Source organism: Sphaeramia orbicularis, chromosome 12 (assembly GCF_902148855.1).
Source record: "Sphaeramia orbicularis chromosome 12, fSphaOr1.1, whole genome shotgun sequence".
Classification (NCBI taxonomy): domain Eukaryota; kingdom Metazoa; phylum Chordata; class Actinopteri; order Kurtiformes; family Apogonidae; genus Sphaeramia; species Sphaeramia orbicularis.
The window spans coordinates 18,661,830-18,682,194 of record NC_043968.1 but is presented as its reverse complement, the minus strand read 5'-3'; the positions used below and the strand labels follow the sequence as shown (position 1 = coordinate 18,682,194).

The 20,365-nt window shown below is 38.8% G+C and overlaps 1 protein-coding gene across 4 annotated transcripts in view; it reads left to right on the top strand.

Moving 5' to 3' along the window:
* sez6l (seizure related 6 homolog (mouse)-like) overlaps positions 1-20,365 on the top strand; it is a 60,441-nt gene that overhangs the window by 34,202 nt on the left and 5,874 nt on the right. For all 4 annotated transcript variants that reach the window (XM_030149610.1, XM_030149608.1, XM_030149607.1 and 1 more), the window contains exons 2-13: positions 2,647-3,114; positions 3,373-3,512; positions 5,910-6,105; positions 7,947-8,132; positions 8,574-8,745; positions 9,292-9,458; positions 10,360-10,554; positions 11,443-11,581; positions 13,000-13,196; positions 17,657-17,851; positions 18,996-19,187; positions 19,831-20,025. In XM_030149610.1, the coding sequence (XP_030005470.1) occupies positions 2,647-3,114; positions 3,373-3,512; positions 5,910-6,105; positions 7,947-8,132; positions 8,574-8,745; positions 9,292-9,458; positions 10,360-10,554; positions 11,443-11,581; positions 13,000-13,196; positions 17,657-17,851; positions 18,996-19,187; positions 19,831-20,025 (2,442 nt within the window). The remainder of the gene's footprint in view (positions 1-2,646; positions 3,115-3,372; positions 3,513-5,909; positions 6,106-7,946; positions 8,133-8,573; positions 8,746-9,291; positions 9,459-10,359; positions 10,555-11,442; positions 11,582-12,999; positions 13,197-17,656; positions 17,852-18,995; positions 19,188-19,830; positions 20,026-20,365) is intronic.

The window sequence follows — 20,365 nt, the reverse complement described above, 5'->3', positions numbered from 1 at the left end:
GACCCTGAGGTTTTCATTGAAAATGTCCTTTTCTCCAATGGTTTCGATTCCAGTGTATGCTCTCTGTAACTCCTTTAGCTGCCAGGGGTTTTTGAATGCTTCACTGATTAGTTAAAAAAGACTGGAAGAATAACTTTTCAGGCTGTCTTTGTAAGTTGACATGTATAAAAAAATAAATAAATAAAAAAAAATTTAAAAAAAAAAAAAAGTACCAGTTAAATTAACTCAATGTAATTCAAGTTTAAAGGCACATAACTAAACCAAAGTCGGCCTGTGTTTGTGTCTCCAAGGTTTGGTAGTATTTGGATCATGTAGTGTGTTGCATAAGAAGTAGATTCTCATGCACTTAGATAATTGAGTGGGCTAATTCCTGTGTTTACTGTGGAGACAAGCATTTGAATTTTATGCAAAACTGAATTCTCCCAGAGACTCACAGTGGTTGCTCTAATATGAGTTGTTTTGTCTGTGTTTCCAAAATCTCTTCAATGGGCTTGGTAGACTCAAAGTTTGCAAGCACCATATTTATCATATATTAGCATGTAAGCTGTTATTTCCAATTAACACTCAGGCCTAATGAATGATGAATGACGAATGTTCTGAGATGATTATGCTTTCTTATCGCCAAAGAATTCCGAGGAGACTGTGTCTGTTATTAAGCACAGACCTGAGGTGACTGAGCTGTAATTTTAGAGGAGCAAGGCGCAAGGTAAAAGAAAATAATGAAGGATATGAATCTTAAAGGCAGTCTCCAGAGTGGAACAACAGGACACGTGTACATAGAGCTGGGAAGTATGGTGTAAAATGTTATTACTATTAGGTTTTCCTATCAGTTGATATCAATAATTATCACAATATATGTCCATTAATTATTTCTTTCTGGTCTAAAGGCTGCTTTTTAGTCCTGAATGACAAATGTGGTTGTTGAAAATTGTGATTTATCATTGTTGTTATTTCTAAAAATGATATAGAAGAAGGGACAAGACGTATCAAGACAAAAGCATGTGTTGTCTATAATTCTGTCATTCAATCTGACTTTTTATTCAGTGCAATGAAAACAGCACAAAAGATGCAGATTTGTGGTTTTAATCTCTTTGCAGTCAGAACACGACAAAGTTAAATCACAAAATATTAAAATAATTGAAGAAACTGTAAGTGTTGTAAGTGAGAAAATAAGTATGAGACATAAGGACAAAAGAAAAATATATTTTGTTTTTTGTTCTTGTCACATTTATAACCTTAAGAGTGACAGAGTGCTATTTTCAAAAGCATATTTCTTGCAAATGTAGTTTTTGTTGAAAGTTACAGAGGAGAAAGGTACACTAAGCTGGTCATCAAGAGGGGAGGACACGTTTAAGAATATATCAAGAGTAGCAAGAAAAACTGGGTGTTTATTTCTGTTTCCTGTTTATTAAAAAGAGGTTTGTGTCTGTATCATTTTAGAAACCTTGATAAATGCATGGTTCTGAAGCTACTGGACTGCTGCTGAAAGAATATAAATGAATGTCTGAAGTGACATGTGAGGTGCATTAATTAATAATTAACTGCAACTACAATGAGGAAAAATGATCTGCTCATTTCACAGTGGTGAGTGCGAGTGCATGAATTCTTTTCATAAAATTGTCACACAGTATGCATCAGTAATCTATTGCTTGAACATGTTTCCAAATGTTGTTCTCAACTCTGCCTAATAAGCCTATGTACCACTTTAAGTACAAGTGTTTCTTGCAGAGTAGCTGACTAAAGTGTTTCAAGCTGTTATGAGGCTGAAATGACTTTCTTGATGATAGCTGTCTGATATGTTAGAACATAATGCAGGTATATCCAGAAATAAAAAGGCTATTTATTTTCTGTCTCAAGATGAAAAACGGAAAAACAAGGAAGCGCTTGTGTTGTTGACAACAAAGAGAGGATATTTTCCCCTGACTTATTTCCTTTTTGATTAAAATGACAGCATCAGTACTCCTCTGCCTGCGTGGTTTTGCTCTCAGTGTGTAAATGACACTCAAACCTAGATGACGATGAGACTGCACCACGAGCACTTTTTCAGCTGATGTACGGCTGCTTGTTGTGAGGGTGGACCGCAAAGTCTGTGGGCAAGAACACAAGGAGTGTATGTGAATGTGTTTGTGTGGGTTTGTGTGTGTGTGTGTTTGTGTATGTGTGTGTGTGTGTTTGTGTATATGTGTGTGTGTGTGTGTGTGTGTGTGTGTGTGTGTGTTTGTGTATGTGTGTGTGTGTAAATGCTGCTCTGTGCTGTTTTTGAACTAAGCTGCTGGAGATGGCATTTTAGCATGCACGGCAGAGCGGTTTGCCTGTCTATGCATTTCTTTCTTTTTTTTTTTTTTTTTTTAGCATCCCCCTCCTCTTCACCCTGCTCCTGTCATGCCTAACTGCCCTGTCTTTCCACTACACCATCTTCCACAGTGTGTATGTGCCTGGTGCATGCCCAGTACTTTGTGTGTGTGTTTTGTGAAACGCAAAGACACGTGTGACTGTGCTCTGGCTGTGCTGTGCTAGATAACCCCTCTCCTGATAAGACCAGCAGGACAGAGACAGAACCACCCAGAGCAGTACTCCCAGGACATTTTCAAACATTTTTTCCACTGTCAGTTACACTGATTCATCTCTTGTTTTCACTCTTTTCAGATAAAGCAGTCCCCACAGCCTCCTCCTCTACCCAGTCCCCAGCACTAACACCAGGGAGCACAAATGAAGGCGACACCAAAGGCAAAAGCTCCACTGCTGTGGCTGGAGGTTTGCTCCAGTCCATGCTGGCTCAGAAAGGACGACTTGTCTCCCAGAAACGGGATATTCTCCCCTCTGCTTTGCCCCAGAATCTACTCCCTCTCCTGGGCAGAGGACTGAGCATCAGCTCCCTCCCTGGAAGTCATTCCCTGGAGCATCAAAGTGGGGGATTACTGAGGAGGGTAAAACCCCCAGCATCAGCTGCAGTGTCAGGTCGAGGCACCGATCCAACTGAGCCTCTTCCTACAGATACACACTCGCAGTTGCCTCATGCACAGACAGAAACCCCTGAGCAGGAGGATGAAATCACCACTGTGGGCACGATGCCGGAGATGGACACAGACACAGACACAGAAACACCTTTGGCAGGTATGGGTGGAAATCATTTGAGGAAACAAAGGAAAACAATGTGATTATTTATTTTAAGTCACTGTTAACACCCATGTGTCCTCACTGTGCCTGATATCTGCTGTGTAGTGCTTCTGATCCCTATAATTTACATCATTAATTATACACAGCAGGGATTTCCAATGAGTTCCTAGTGAGGCTCACATTAAAGGGATTACCAGGCAGGGCTGAGGAATAAATAAGTCCAGAGCAAAATAAGGTCCTCTTCTCTTTCTTCAGCTGTGCAGAACTGCATGGTGAATTTCACAGACCCAGAGGGATACATAGACTCCTCTGATGACCCCCCTTTACCAGACGGCACCTTCTTACACTGCACCTACACAGTCACTGTGTACACTGGATACGGAGTGGAGCTCCAGGTAAACACACACAAACACACACAACACGACTTACACTTTACTGGCACACAAACTCTCACCACAACAAACAACACACACAACTCACCCAGGACATCATTTTGTCGTCTCATCATGTTTACTTTAGCTCTGTCATGACCACGATCATGCAGAGGATGCTTAGGTATAATTCCACCTCCTAGTGGCCACTGGTAGCACTACTACTCTTCTTTCTCACACATACACACACATACACAAAAACAAATCAGCACAAACGTACGCGTAATTCATTTTCAATTCACTGCAGCTGACAGTTTTATTGGTACGGCACAGAGGTTTCATACATTACCAGAATCACTGACAAAATGAATTCTGTTTCCCTCTCATGTGAGACAACAATCAACACATTTCAGAGCTAGAGTTGGATTCGGATTTTCTGGTAAATTGGGTATTGTACATATTTACGACTTTAAGAAGCAAATTTAAACCATTTAAGCCACTAGTATTAGTCCTGGGCTACAAGCAAAGACACAGCAGAGCAGTTTCTGTTTTGTTAAAGGTCCTGGAAAGTTATTTTCTAAATCAGCTTCTCTTACTCTGAGTAGAAACATTCTACATGAACAGTACATTTTCTTTCAAGGTAAGAACTGGTTTGATTACCTTATAAAGGTTTTATATTTTTGCGACATACTTGGATACAGCACTTAGGATGCAGAAACATTTGAGTCTAAATGTAATGGCTGATGTAGGAGTTTTTGCTTTTGTTTTAAGGCACCTTTGAACCCAGTCTGATCAAACCACACATGCAAAAAAGAAAACATGCGAAATATAACCCCCGTACCCCCCATCCAACAGATTGACAAGATAGTGAATCGTGTGAAGGGTCCACAACGTTTACCTATCATGGGGCCCACAGTTGGTAGCGGCGCCCCTGAATGTGTAATAGAATAATAGAATAGAGTCCACAGCTGCTCAAGGTGCACCTATGAGCTTTATTCCAGAGATTTAAACCAAATCTTGTTAGAGGTTAGATAAATGTACCACCACCTGAGCTGTGACCTTGACAGCTGAGCTGCCTCCATCTGCCAAAGGAGACCTTCACATGTGGAACTAATAAGTGGACAGTATTTCATGCTTTAAAATTTCTATGTAGTTTTTTTCTGGAGACACACTGTTGGCATAAATGAATGAAAAGTGTCTTTTGAAAGCAACATGACAACCGCTCCCATTTACCACAAAGACTGGAGAAAAATTCACAAAACAACAAACAGACTTAAGAGCACAGACTCTGTCTCTACATTTCCCCAGAGCTGGTCCTGGCCAATGCAGGAGTCTAGGCAAGGTTTTAGCTGGTGCCCTTTTATTTTAGAAAGTAAATATCCCCAACAAAACAAGAAAAATAGAAAAGAAACAAATAATTGGTGTAGTCTTTTGCTCAGGTGGCAGGTGGGATTTGCAGGAAGAAGGGATTAAAATAATTCCAAAGTGCATCAGAAGACGAGGAGAATATGTGAGTTTTGGGTGTAACATTATATTAATAAAAAACTGTTGATGGTAAGACCCAGACAGTAATGGCACCTAAGCACTGCATTATAGCCCTGTCCTCTACACATTAATGACACTCAGCATTCAGAGAGCACTTCTATCACATGATGCATGTCACTGGATGTAAATAAAAGGCTGATCAATAGTGAAAATGTAAATGCTCACAAACTTACAAAAGAGAATGAAAATGCACAGGGCTACAGCTGACTAAGACATAACAAACATATGCGCCTGTTTCTTCAGGCAAAAAAAATGGTAGGTTCATGCAGCCATTAAAAGAAAACATGTATTTTTAAGCATTATGTTGTATGTAACTACAATATGATATTGTTGACAAGTGTAGTGTTTCCAGCTTTCCCCAGTTCATTTCAAAAAACAGTTTCACAATTTCAATAGCACTGATTATATAATATGTTAAAAAAAAAGATAGTTTTACATTATTATTATTATTATTATTATTATTATTATTATAATAATAATAATAATATAATAATAATAATAATAATAATAATAATAATAATAATAATAATAATGGATTGGATTTATATAGCGCTTTTCTAGACACCCAAATCGCTTTACATTATTGACCCATTATTCATTCGCTCTCACATTCACACTCTTTTTCCTGTTCTCTTCATCTACTTACATGGAGCCTACATCTTTATTTTAAGTTGTGGTAATACAGAGATTAGATGTTCTAGACAGGATGATGTTATAAATAATGATTTAAATTTAAATAAAAAAAATAACAGTATTTTTGGTAAATAGTTTCGGTAATACCAAACAGAAGTATTTGGGGCACCCCTATGGATAAACTATGCTCCAAGCCATATCTGTATTTTCTCTTGTCCATTAATTCAACCCTTGTATGTTCAGGTGAAAAGTGTGAACCTGTCGGAGGGTGAGCAGCTGTCCATCCGAGGTGTAGATGAAAGAGGGGCCCTGCTGGTTTTGGCCAACCAGACTCTGCTGGTTGAAGGCCAGGTGATCCGCAGCCCCACCAACACCCTGTCTGTCTATTACCGCTCTGGACCAGAGGGAAGTATGGGCATCTTCCAGCTCCACTATCAGAGTGAGTTCAGGAAAAGTGTACTTACACGTTCACACCGGCAAACACAAACATATGATATGCATATATGTATGAAAAATCAAGATATACCAATTCAGTAAATCTTTATTTGGCCTAAGGGGCTGTTTATACTCTGTATACATCCATAATGCATAATCACAGATCTTTTCATCCAGTCACTTAGTATAATGATTGAATCTGTCATGTGAATTAGCTGATTAGTCCTCTGATTAATTAGATCTCATCTCATTAGGCGGCTGAGGATATGGGAGTTTGTATAGAGTGTGTGTATGTTTTGACACGTGTGTGTGTGTGTGTGTGTGTGTGTGTGTGTGTAGGTGTGTGTGTGTGTGTGTGTGTGTGTGTGTGTGTGTGTGTGTGTGTGTGTGTGTGTGCATGCATGGGTGTTCAGCTGTGGCAGCCCATAATGGATATGACAAGGACTGGAAAGGGGGAAGCAGCAGAGTGTTAACACCCACCTGTGCCATTAATCAAAGCTATCTAACCATTTTACATCAAAACACAGGAGAACAAAATACGAAGGAGTTTATTTAAACACGTCAACTTACCTCGATAGGAACAAACTATTAATACTCTAGACAGCAACAAAAAGCACCATATGCTTATCATAATAATGTCAATATACATATACATTTTTGTTGAACATCCAAATAGAGTACAAAACAAAAATCTGTATTAAAAATCATTAAAAATACACATAATTCACTTTAAAAATTTAGCTTTTGCTGTTAGAAACGAATATAAGCAAGACGACCAGAAAATTTCAGAAGAGTGCATATTGTCAGTCTGTCTTCTTATTTCTAGAGGAAAAAGAACATGCACTAATTGCATTCAGGTTTAAGTTGGTAAAAGCTGCTTTTGGGTCTTTGGCAAAATGTTCTGTGTCTTTGGAATGATTTTCAACTGTTTAACATTGTTGCCCAACATCAAAAAAGGTGGTGACTGTGCACTGGGATAACATTAGCTGTACCTGAGCTGATAGTTGAAATATGCTTGGTATCTTTGAGTTGCCTTTGGTGTCTATCCAGGGCACAGATAAGAGTGACTGTAGTGAGACAAGAGTGTACAGCATAAAGGCGGCTTTGACATCACAGAGACTAGGAGTACATAGCCTCAAGCCAACATCAACTTAAACTTACTTCTAAAATTTAGTGTATGTGTGAAACATTCAGCTGCTGATTACATTATCGTCCCCCCACCAGTGTTTATACCTAGTCTGAACTGGGACGCGCAATGAATGGCAAGTGCAAAACCTTTTTATCATCGCCTCCTCTGGTGTGACACACTTGCCTTAATCTTTTGTGAGTCACCACTGTCTCCAAGTGATGAGTTGAACATATAGGAATAACAGACTGTCCTCAAAGGCATTCATAATGTTCAGCAAAAATGACAGAGTAGTTATGAGATGAGAGCTCTATAGTGATACATGAAGACCTGCCTCCTTTTTCACCTCTGTACAACAATCACTGTCTGAAATGGTTGTGCTTGTCTGAGCGTTCAATTCTGACGCTAACAGAAAAATTGTTAGATGAACCCTGGAATCTATCATCAATAAAGGGGTTTACAGATGTTGTTAGAGCATCCCACGAACAGACCTTTTGAAACCCGCTGAGCATTTGTGATTAAATGGATTGTAGTGTGTTGTTATCCTTCAGTTTCAAGCTGTCAGTAGTATCACAAGTTGTAGCAGCAAGAGAGTGTCATCATAACAAAGCAATAGCAGCCTAGTCGCTGCACTGATATTGACACAAATGTTGTGTTTTAGTGAAGCTGATAACCTCTTTTTCATTGTGGTTTTCTCTGTTTCCTGTCTCTGTTGTTAGTCTTCAGGCTGAGCTGTTCTCTGCCCAAAAGGCCTCACTATGGGGAGGTGTCAGTGCTGGATCTGCTCCCTGGAGGTACCGCCCGCTTTCACTGTCACATGGGTTACCACCTACAGGGGGAGTCACTGCTCACCTGCCTCAACGCCTCCCTGCCAGTGTGGAGTGGCAAAGAGCCCAGCTGCAGGGGTGAGAGCTGCTTCCAGTGACTTTGTAAAAGAGAAGCCAAAATCCTGCAGTTACCAGAGTTTTAAGGTCATGGTTTGGAGTCTATCCAGAGATGTAGGTGGTAGACATCCATGTAAAGCAACAGAAGCATTAGCAGATTAGCAGAGCAGACTTACAGTTTCTGGTTTGGCTCTAGTTGAGTCGACAACACTGAGTGGGCAAACTTTCTGATCTACACTGCAGCCATTAGTAGAGGTCAATGTGTTTTTTCTTCACTTTTGGGGAGCTGTGGTTACAGTCAACTCATTATTCAGTCCTTCATTCATTTTTATGTTGCATTTTCCCCTCTTCCTCTTTATATAAAGTAAAGACTAGATATATAGAAGATACTTTAAAGTTAAAATTGAGAAAATGTCACATTCAGTCTTTATGAATGATCATTTTATGTTTTTGGATCTCCAGCTCTTTGTGGAGGCTCAGTGAAAAATGCCACAGTAGGGAGAGTACTGTCTCCCTCTCCACACCACGGACCCAATGCGACCCAAGACCGCTCCTGTTCGTGGTCCCTAGAGGCCCCAAAGGACCAGAGGCTCCACCTCCACCTGGAGAGGCTCGCTTTGGGACCCACCGACAGGTAGCACTACGAATAAATTCCTCTGTTCTTGTCGAGTATGTACAGGCCTTCAGTCAGCCTCATCTCCACAAGTTTGAAAGTTTTTATAGACACACTCGTGCGTTGACCTATGGGGAACCACAGGTTCTAGATCCTCTGATACAGTTCATTCTTCTACTTTCTTGGTAAATTCCACTGGCATTTTCAGTTGAATAACCTCTCAGCATGTCTGTTTCTGCACATGAAATCTGACACCATGGCAATGTGGCCCTCTTGTTTATCTGTTGCTAGGTAACCCACTTCAATGAGGATTCTATGATTCTGGGCATAGCAACGTGACTGGCCATTGGAAGGCCATTGTATTCCAGAATTACTAATATCTCCCAAAATGTTGGGTCTATCGACCTGCTGTTTTCGCTAGTCTTTTCCTTGACCAAAAACAAGTAAATATCTTAAACTGCAGGAGTCAGCTCTCTCCAGATTTTGTGTGATGCCCGAGACACACAGACAGTGTCCACTTCCCTTTAATAATATAGAAAGATGATCACACACCTTTCATCCCTGCAGGCTGGTGCTGTGGAGCGGTCTGGACGCTGGCTCTGTGGTGCTGTTTGACTCAGGGCGGGGAGGACAGATACCTTTTGAGGGGGTGATCAGTGAGGGTCCAGCTGTACGAATCCAGTTCATCACTGATCAGCCCAATCACAACACAGGATTTAACATCCGCTATGAAGGTGTGTGTGGGTTTGTTTGTTTGTTTTGGGTTTTTTGTTTTTTTTTTTTTGCATGCAATATGTTAATTTTATCTACTTTTTTTTTTTTTTTTTTTTAAATAACAGTTCAAGATTTCCCAAAAATGCACATATTTTTTACTCATTTTGTTAGATCATTACAATGACACTACTCTTGTCTGTGGAGCTGAATGGATTAGGAGAATTAGCCTAGCATAATATAAAGGAGAAAACAAAAAATAGTGCCTGTGATGCTTCTTTTTTAATTTGGCGCTTTGCATATTGTTTTTTGCTCTAACAAGATAGAAATACAACAATTTTGTTTTAAAAGACTTGTCATACAGGAGTATGCTAGGCTAGTATGCTAAGCTAGGCTAACTTCCTTCAGCTCCCCAGTCATTATGTAGTCTAGTAAGAAAAAACAGTGTATTTAACCAAAATTCTGATCTACTTCTCAGAAAGATATGAGGTTATATAACTGTAATTATAGTATAATTATGTAAACAAACAAAGCAATTCCTGAGAAGATGCAAAGCCTTGTATTCATGCTTACACTGTGTTCTGCCAAGACAGTTTTGGCTCTATTGCTGTATGGCACCAAACTGGAAGTGGGTCGTTTTTTAGGGAAAAAAAAAATTCTGGCAAAAACAGCATACAAAGGTCCCTTCCAGCATCCTCACCAATGAAGAGAAGCAGATTAGCTGGACAAATAATCAGTTTTGCAAGTGGAAACAAGATTTTTGGAAATGTGTGATCATAAAGACATTATTCATTATTTTTAGGACTGACACTACATTGGCGATCTGCTTTTGGGAATTAAAACAGATTATTAAAAATAGAATGATATTTGAGATGTGACAGTTTAAAGTGAACTTAGATTTGTGTTTGTCTGCTTCCTCTCCAGCTTTTGAGCGTGGCCACTGCTATGAGCCATACCTCCAGAATGGAAATTTCACAACCTCTGACCCTTTGTATAGTGTTGGTACCGTGGTCCAGTTCAGCTGTGACCCAGGTCATTCTCTAGAACAAGGACCCCCAGTTATTGAGTGTATCAGTGCAAGAGATCCATACTGGAATGATACAGAGCCACTATGTAAAGGTAATATTGCTTGTATATATTTGATGCAGTTTCCCTCTCGTACATATTCTCATGTTTATTATATATTGTGTGGGCCGTGTATTCACGAGAATATAGAGGTACCACACATATCACATCAAAGGGGTCACAATTCAGTGAATTGTGGTGTATTGCGATATTATAAGTAAGGCAATTTTCAGGAATGGTGTCATAAAAAATACACCACTATATGCACAAAACGGGTAAAAAAAAAAGGAATAGTGGTATCTGCAGTTACATAACAGTTGGGGGTTTAAAGCAGGGGTGGCCCCACCAGTGTAGAGTCTTGCCCCCCCAAATGCACCCATAACTTTTGTGTTGTCAATCTTGTACATGTAAAAACAAACCACCACTATGTCCACAAGCTTCTCAAAACATTCAAACAAATAATAAATGGAACAAAAGTTTTGTTCTTCTTCTCCACTACATCTAAGAGGTAATTATTGTACATTTTTACAGAGCTGAACTTTTACTTGTAATGAATATTTTCATATTGCTGATAATGCTTTTACAAGCTGCACAGTTTTGTTTGAACATGATTTTCTTCTTGTCTCGCACTAAAAATGCTTGTGTAGTGTGTTAATATAAGGCAGGAAGTTTTTAAGGTTTTTAAGGGTTTTGGTGGATCTTTTGTTGAATGCTTCTACATACTGTATATTTCCATGCCACCCTGCAAAGATGTCTTTGCCGCCCTATGTAAAATATCTGCCTATGGCTTAATGACAACACGAAACACTGCAAACAAGCAACTTTTTAGAATTGATGCAGCAAAACATAGTACTCAAGTCTATCTGTATTTTCTTAGCATTCTAATCTTATTACTCCACACTGTCATTTTTCATCCTTGTCCCCTGTCTGTTGTCTTTGCAGCACAATGTGGGGGTGACCTGACAGGTCCAGGAGGGGTGATCCTGTCTCCAAACTGGCCAGAGTGGTACGGAGAGGGAGAGGACTGCAGCTGGAGGATACACGTTGGGGAGGACAAACGAGTGTTGCTCGATGTACAACTGTGAGGAAAACACCAACACACGTCGACTCAAACACACCAGAACTTCAGCTTGATTCCAAAGTTTTTCGCCTCATAAACCATCATTAAAAATGTACAGAGGGAGTTCTGAGTGTTCAGGCTCAGTGAGGTGCTGGCACCCTGTCTGGATGCGCCTATTGATATTTCTGTAGTTTCTGTTTCTGTAGCTCACACTGAGCCATTAAATTCAGAACTTGACAACATTAGAAGGCTCACAGATAAGAACTGCTGCTACAGCTTTTCCCAGAATGTTGATATTTCTGCCCTCATCTCAATCTCATACTTTTTCTGTCTTTTCCAAACTCTCCGATAACACACTGAAATGAGTCTTTGATTATCTGTTAGTTTAATTCCATTAAACTCTCACAATGCTTTAATGAAAGATTGTCAGATTAAAACCACAGTGTATTTGAATGCATTTCTCATTTTAACAGGCAAACAGAAAAGGCTCAAGATTTATGAATTCAGATCTTGTTTCTTAGAGAAAGTAGACAGATAACTAGTGTAAATCTAGATAACCATTTTCATTCATTCTGATTATCACAAATCAGTGTTTCTCTGTATTTACTTGAGAACCACAACAAAATAGAATGTTTTTTTAGCATCTACTAGTGCAGGTAATCAAAACTGAATGTCAAATAAATAGTGGCTGCACTTGGTTTATCAGATCAGCTGAAAGAATATTGTATTCTAAATATACTTAAGTTTTACTAAAAATGTCACAGTGTAGTATTGTATCAGTTTAGCCCAATACCAGGTTGAATTCAGCTTAATTTTGGACAAATCAGAATACATTAGACTGGGCTCCTTTAAATCTGAATTCATGTTTATTCTTTACTGAATGATAAGAGTAAGTCTTCGTGTTTATTTGTTTTGTCAACACATGCCATGAAAAACCAAGAGCTAGTCATTCTTTTCTGTAGCTGTGACACCCAAGTTGGTCTATGTGTGTGTGGTCTTTTTTCTAAAATCCCTATCATTTAAAATATGATGTATTTCAACAGCATTTCTCTGACTTTACAGTGTGAAATGGGTTTGACAACTTTAACTACATCCCTGTAAGCACTAATCCAATTACATACTCTGCTCCTTAGAAATATGTCACAATGTATTTACAAATATTTCAGTTTTCCAAAGCTTGCTCACTGCATCGTTAACAACCTGCTGTGGTGTGGTGAAACAAGTGTCTCTGGGGTAATAAAAACATGGCTGTGTTTACCGACTGTTAAAGTCTTCGCCTGTAGATGAATGCAGCATTTAGCCTTCGAGGTCATCTTTTCTCCCACACAGTCAGCTGTCGACACGACTGCACTCTGAGTCATCACAACTTGTCCTGAACTGATACTAGTGGCCATCGTGCTCTTCGCTCGCGCTGCTACTTTTTTCCTTTCTGTTCTCAGACTGAACATCAGCGACAGTGACATGCTGACCATCACCGACGGCGATGAGGTCACAACCCGTATCCTGGGGCGATACGTTGGAGGAAGCAGCCCCTTTAAGCTCTCCTCCACTACCCCTGACCTGACTGTCACCTTCCATTCAGATCCCGCGGGGCTCGTCTTCGGCAAGGGCGAGGGTTTCATAATTAATTACATGGGTAAGAATGAGACTGCAGTTAAAGAATAAGACTGGCAATAGTCCATGTATTCTTTTTGCCACTGAATCTCATGAAAACACCCCAAGTTCCCCTTGAGCACCATTATTGGCAAGAGACTTGTGATAAAACAATGATACCCTCACATGTCATGAAAGTACACTTCAGTATAAATATTTATTTTAGTAATATCCTCAACCTAATGTAGAAACATCTGAGTAGCATTGCAACAATAAGTTGATGCAACCCAAATACTGTAAGGTAATGCAAATGCAAATAAAAACAGAATGCAATGATTAGCAAATTCTCATAAACCCATATTTTATTCACAGTGAAACATAGATAACATATCAGATATTTAAACTGGAAAAAATAACATCTTAAGAAAAAAAATATAGGCAATTTTAAATTTGTCAGCAGCAACACTTCTGCAAAGAGTTGGGACAGGATTACCTCATGTTTTAACACTTTATAAATGGTTATGGACAGAGGAAACCAGTTGCTAGAATTTTGGAAAAGGAATGATTTCCCACTTTTGTCTGATACAGGATTCCTGCTGCTCTACCCTCCAGCATCTTCTTTTTAATAATTTTTTTCATGATGTATCAAATGTTTTCAGTTTGTCAAAGGTCTGGACTGCAGGTAGGCCAGTTCAGCACCAGGACTCTTCTACTACTAAGCAGGATGCAGTTTAACATTGTCCTGTTGAAATACACTAGGCCTTCCACAAAAAGACATCAACTGGATGGGAGCATATGTTGCTCTAGTATATGTGTGTACATTACAGCGTTGATGGTGCCTTTCCTGATGTACAAGCTGCACATTCCTCAGTTTCTAATGCACCCCAGTACCATCAGAGATACATGCTTTTGAACTGTGCACTATTTTCTTTAGTACCACTTATTTTTGCAGTGTTTTGTTGCCCCTGTCCCAACTTTATGGAGAAACACTGCAGCCACCAAGTTCAAAAATACCCTTTTTTAATTTAAAATGGTCCAATTTCTCAAATTAAACAACTGCTATGTTTTCTATTGTGAGTAAAATGAGATTTGCAAATCATTGCATTAGTTTTGTCTTTACATTTTACACAGTCTCCCATTTTTTTAAAATTGGGTTTAAAAAAAAAAAATAAGAGGAATTTTAACTCAAATGCATATTCAGAAGAACTTTAGAGTGATTCAAGTCTTCACTATATGACATTTTATTATTAACTGTATATTTCAAATGTTTAAAGATTTTTTTTAGATATTGAGTTAAGACATTCTGTCAAAATACAAAAAAGTTTGTGTATTTAAAACAGTGACAGCACAAAAGCATTTTGCTTTCAGCTGACACAGTTGTCACAATGAATCTCCAACAATTTTTTTCATGCAAAACTGATAAACATCTGATCCGTGCACTGTTTTCATCAGTGGATTTGAAGAATAGTGTGTTTTGAAAATGTGTCCTTAGGCTCTGGGTCATTCCAAACATCTTTTTTCATTGTTTTTATAGATGAAATAGATTATTCAGACAACAATGAAAATAAGCTTATAAGTTTCACTTGCAGAAGAGGAGTCAGAACAGGAAAAAGAAACACTTTGTTGCAGTTGTTGAATTTATATCAAAGGGACCCATTCTTTGAATTAATTTACAATACTGATTTTAGTCTTGAAAGCCATAATCTTTAGCCTTCTGCCCTTTGTTGCAGGAACATGTACCTTTTTTACAGACTTGTTGTTTGATTTGGTGTTTAGTTCCACTTCCTTGCTTCTTCCTTTTCCTCCATTTACATGGTATTAGCTGCTTGTCTTTTGATCCTTGCCCTACATTACACAGGAGGTGCCTGTCTGCAAAAGCACCAAATGTGTATTAAATCACTGTTGCAAATAATAGAATTGAAGGTAGATGTGTCACACATACGTTATGGAGCATCCAGAGCTGGCCAAGCAGATTTTTCTCTTTCTCTGGTGGAACAATATAAGTGTGTTTGTGCTAGCGTTCATTCAGTCCTTCATTCATTTTTATTTTACATTTTCTCCTCAAACTGCCCACTCTTATTTTCCATCCTCTTTTCTCTCCTCTCATCTTTATTTGGCGTTCCTTTCATTCCCCTCTGCCCTTATTCAATCACATCCTATTTGTTTCACCATCTCCTCATCTACACACAGAGTTTCAAGGCAGCCAAATAAGCTCAGTTGCTCCTCTTACACAGTAATCTGCAGTGCTTCCCATATCCAACACCTGACACCAATTTAGACTCGCACAGAGACACACAATGTCCAATTTACTTGTCACCCTCCTGACACCACAAGCTCACACACGTTTCCCTGCGGAGTAAATCAAGTAGACACAGCATGAATACGTAGGCTACTCTCTTTGATTATGAGTGTGTGCATGCATGTATGTGTGCGTGTAGGCCAAGCGGATGTGTACTTGTGCTTGGAATAAATTACCCGCAACCACACACATCCACGCTGTGTGGAGGAGGAGAACCAAGTCAATAGAGAATGAATAATTGATCTAGGAACTTCGACTTACAAATCCCTGTAGGCCTATTATATTGTACAGTATAATGCAATACTGTACACGGCCCCATCATTCATCAAGTATACATATGCAGACACACATATACCAGCCCCGATAGGAGAGTGTTTATTTATATATCTCCCTTAGTTGTAATGATATTGTTCTGTCTTTAAATAGTATTAATGTTAATACTGTTTGGGGTGGTTTTTTTTGGCATCAGTCAAGTCTGGAGGTGGTTTTGTTTTGTTCTTCCTCAGTACCAGCCTTCAATACACATGAGAAATTAAAATTCACACAGCAACAAATGTTTGTAAATGCATGAATAAGAAGGAAAAGCACAACAGCTTCATGTTTCTCTGCTTGGGTATTTGTACAAATTATATATTTTTTATTTCACTCAGTTTTATGCACCTTGATCTATCCGAACATGATTTTTTTTTTCCACTCTCCCAGCTGTTTGTGGAAATTTGACAGAATTGCCAACCCAGTGTACAGGCAAAGTAAACAGCTACCTAACTTTTCAAATCTAATGTCAGTTGATATTTGGCATGTTGAAATATATAAATTCAAAAGGTTGAGTAAAAGCAAACACATTTATGGGAAACTGACAATGCCACATGGCTTGAGAATGCATCATTTTGTGATATATTCAATATTCAAAGTGGAAAAAGGGTTATAATGTAAATTGATATGATTAATACACAGCAACACGTCTCACTTTAGTAATGACAAAAATGTCAGACATTATTGCTGAGACTTTATTTTGGATGTTAAATTATATAAAGGGTCTGTATTGAAAGCAGTGACAGCACATGAGAACAAAAGCCTTTTTCTTGTGGCAGCTGTCACATTGAACTGACAGCTTGTAATAATTGTATAGAAGGCGGCTTCAGCCGGAGATTGACTTAAAACTGACTGGCTTTTTGCAGTTTAATTTGCAAACTGTCCTTGTCAGAGTGGATTTACTGAGAGAGGTGATATTTGATGACTGTCCAACACAGATGAAATTCATCATTCTGTCACTCGGTCAAGTAATTGGACAATAAGTCCATCAGGCTGGTGTGCTGCGATATCACGTCCAGCTCAGGTGTCATGTTGTTTATCTAGCTTGATGCTTAACCCTTGTAACTGTTGTGAATGAGGAAATGCTTCCCTTTAGTGCAGGGGTGTCAAACATACGGCCCAGGGGCCAAAACTGGCCCACTAAAGGGTCCAATCCAGCCCGTGAAATGAATTCGCAAAGTGCAAAAATGACACTGAAGATATTAACGGTCAATGGTTTCAAAGTCATTTTAGTTCAGGGTCCACATTCAGCTAAAATAAATCTCAACCAGGTTGGACCAGTGAAATACTATCATAATAACCTATAAATAATCACAACTCCAAATTTTTCTTTTTATTTTCCTGTAAAAAAAAATACAATAAAATAAAAATACTTGAAAATATTTACATTTACAAACTATCCTTTCACAATAAAATGTGAATACCATGAGCACCCTGAAATGTCTTAAGATAAATAAGTGTAATTTTACTAATTTCTGCCTGTTATTAAATGTTTTGTGCATTTGTAGATCCACTAGGATCTGTAAGTTGTAATACACATGTGTAGATGATAAACTGAGACATAATATTGTTAAAATTGCACTTATTTTTCTCAAGAAATTTCAGGTTGTTCATGTAATTTACATTTTTTAAAGGATAGATTGTAGATTTAAAAACATTTTCATTATGTAATTTAAAATTTTTCGCTCTAAAACATAGAGAAAAGTTTGTAGTTGTCATTATTAATAGGTTGTTATGTTATTATTTTACTGGAACACTTGAGATTGCGTTGGGCTACATATGGCCCTTGATCTAAGATGAGTTTGACACCCCTGTTTTAGTAGAACATGGATAATAACGCTACAACAGCATCACTATACCGTAGCCATTCATCAACTAATCTCTCGTCTCAGAGGTGTCCAGAAACGACTCCTGTCCAGACCTGCCTGAGATCCAAAATGGATGGAAGACAACGTCCCACATTGCTCTGGTGCGGGGGGCTCGTATCACCTACCAGTGTGATCCCGGTTATGACCTGGTGGGACGGGAGACCCTTACCTGTCAGTTAGACCTCTCCTGGAGCTCCCAGCCCCCCTTCTGTGAAAAGAGTAAGTTCCACTCACACATACAAGCTATCCATCTGTGTTTGGTTGTATGTGTGAATAATGTTTCACCCCTTCGCTATAAGATTAAACTGGGGAATCCCCCCTTTCATAATGAAACATTTAGTTTTGGTTTGATGGAAGGTGTTTTTGACCTTGTAAACCTAAAGAAAAAGTGGAGTTGAGCTAAAGGAAACACTAATGCTTAACCCATAAAGACCCAAACATCCACTGTCGACCAAAGTCATCCAGTGATCTAAACTGTTCAATACCTACTAATATGCATTAATCAACTAACCTATCAATACATGTAAATAATTGGTGTAAAATGCAGTTTGTCATCTTTTTATGGTCGTCAGATATGACCCATTTGGGCATTCAGAGGCTCCGTAGTGAACGTGGAAACACCGTCATCTTCTACAACATTGATTCACCACTAAAACCCATGGAGTCTGATAAATGACAGTGGATGCAGACATTTGGTTTACTGATATCATGCTGAAAAAGTCAATTTTTCTTCAGTTTTCTCTGTTTCATTTATAATAAACTTCAACTTTAATCTGGTCTTTTATGAACATTCTACATGATCAAATTAAATATAAGAAAACACTTGATATTCACTGACAACTCACAAAATACAGAGCATAATTTCACAGTAAACGGTGATAAATCACTTAAAAAAAAGGTTAAACAGAGAGAAAAAAATCATTTGGGAACTACCACAAAAGTCACACTGGATCTTTATGGGTTAAAGACTGGTCAATGAATTGATATTTAGTATTTTTACTATTATCAGTAACTTTTATTTTGCTTTATACATGACAATCTGATGGTGCTGAATTGGGATGACAAACTACGACATAAAAAATCATACAAGGTTTTATTAGTTTCATTTTTTTTTACTTTATAAAACTTCAATGAGCTATTGCTTTTATTGAATTTTCAAAATTGTTCAGTTCACTTTATTAGAAATGCCAGAGATTCCCTGCACCTCTTGTTTTAAGATAATGTAGAAATGTGTAAAAGATGTTCAGTCTATCTGTTATCAGGTGTCCGGTCTATCGTCCTTTGACTTCAGTGTCTGATGGCAGATGATATTTGTTTCCGTTGTCTTCATATATTCTGTCTGTTCCCTGTTGTCTTTTCTCAGTCATGTACTGCTCCGATCCTGGACATGTAGAACACTCTACCAGATCGCTGTCAGACCCGAAACTCCTTGTGGGGACGACGATTCAGTACAGCTGCAATCCAGGTTTTGTCCTGCAGGGCGGAGCCACTATCACCTGCTATGGCCGGGAGCCAGGGACCCCTGTTTGGACGTCTCGACTGCCTCACTGTGTCTGTAAGTATCAGAAATATCTGTTTGTGTTTTTACTCTTTCTAATGCAAGAAGAGCAAAAACATGATATTTCTTTTTGCTACCTGAAAATCTTATAGTTACTTATCAGTTGTGAGTTGAAAGGGCTGAATGGTTTAGGAGTTAATGGTAATTTGCTGGTGCTGCACCTGTCAAAAGGACAGACAGTTGCACATAGTACTCAGCTGAAGATTAGAGGCTTTTTTCTTCTTGCTGTACAATCTAACATGAGTGGGTTTGTGTGATTCCTTGTACAAAAAAAAAGTCCTGGCTCTCTCTATCTTCTACTGACACAGATCACAGTATCTCTGCATGCCAGAGAAGATGCTTCATCTCCAGCATTTTCATCTCATGACTGACGACGTTTGTGTGTTTGTGTGTGTGCGTGCATGTGTGTTGTCAGGCTTATTAATGTTTGTGTGAAGTGTTTGATATGTAAATGCAATGCTAATGCAGCGTACCAATCAGCCCTCAGCCACCTGGAGGAGGGGGTGGAGATTATCCATGAGTCATGTCACCTCAGCCAGAGCCTGTCAAATCCGTCAGTCGAGCTCTGACGCAAAACCTCTTATTTGTGTTGAGAAATTCAACGAGCTTCATCTAGCCTCTTTCTGTTTTTTTTTTCTAGCTGAGGATTCTGTTTCCTGTGAGAACCCCGGTCTCCCTGACAACGGCTACCAGGTCCTGTCCAAGAGGCTTTACCTGCCCGGCGAGTCACTCACCTTTGTCTGTTACCAAGGTTACGAGCTCATTGGGGAGGTTGCAATTAAATGCATCCTTGGAAACCCATCGTTTTGGAGCGGACCTCTACCACTCTGCAGGGGTGAGACTTCTCATCAGATTTGGAGAATGTGGAATGGAACGCTTCCTCATTCTATGTACCTTTTTATATAATGATATTCTTGCCTCAGTACAAAGCATGCCATGGGACATTTCAAAGTTATGTTTTGTAGTAAAGTTGAGTTAAGACAACTAAGTTTTGCTTTATTTGCTTTAAGCTGAGGAGCCTCTTAAAGCAAATTGTGATTTCTGACAAGCACATCAGCCCTTTAGCCCAGGTTTCTTAAATAAATAATTAGTCTAGGGGAAAAACTTTTAAAGTATATTTTATCAGTAGGAAAATTATTATTCTGAGTAATCTCAGATGAGTAACAATTCAGTAC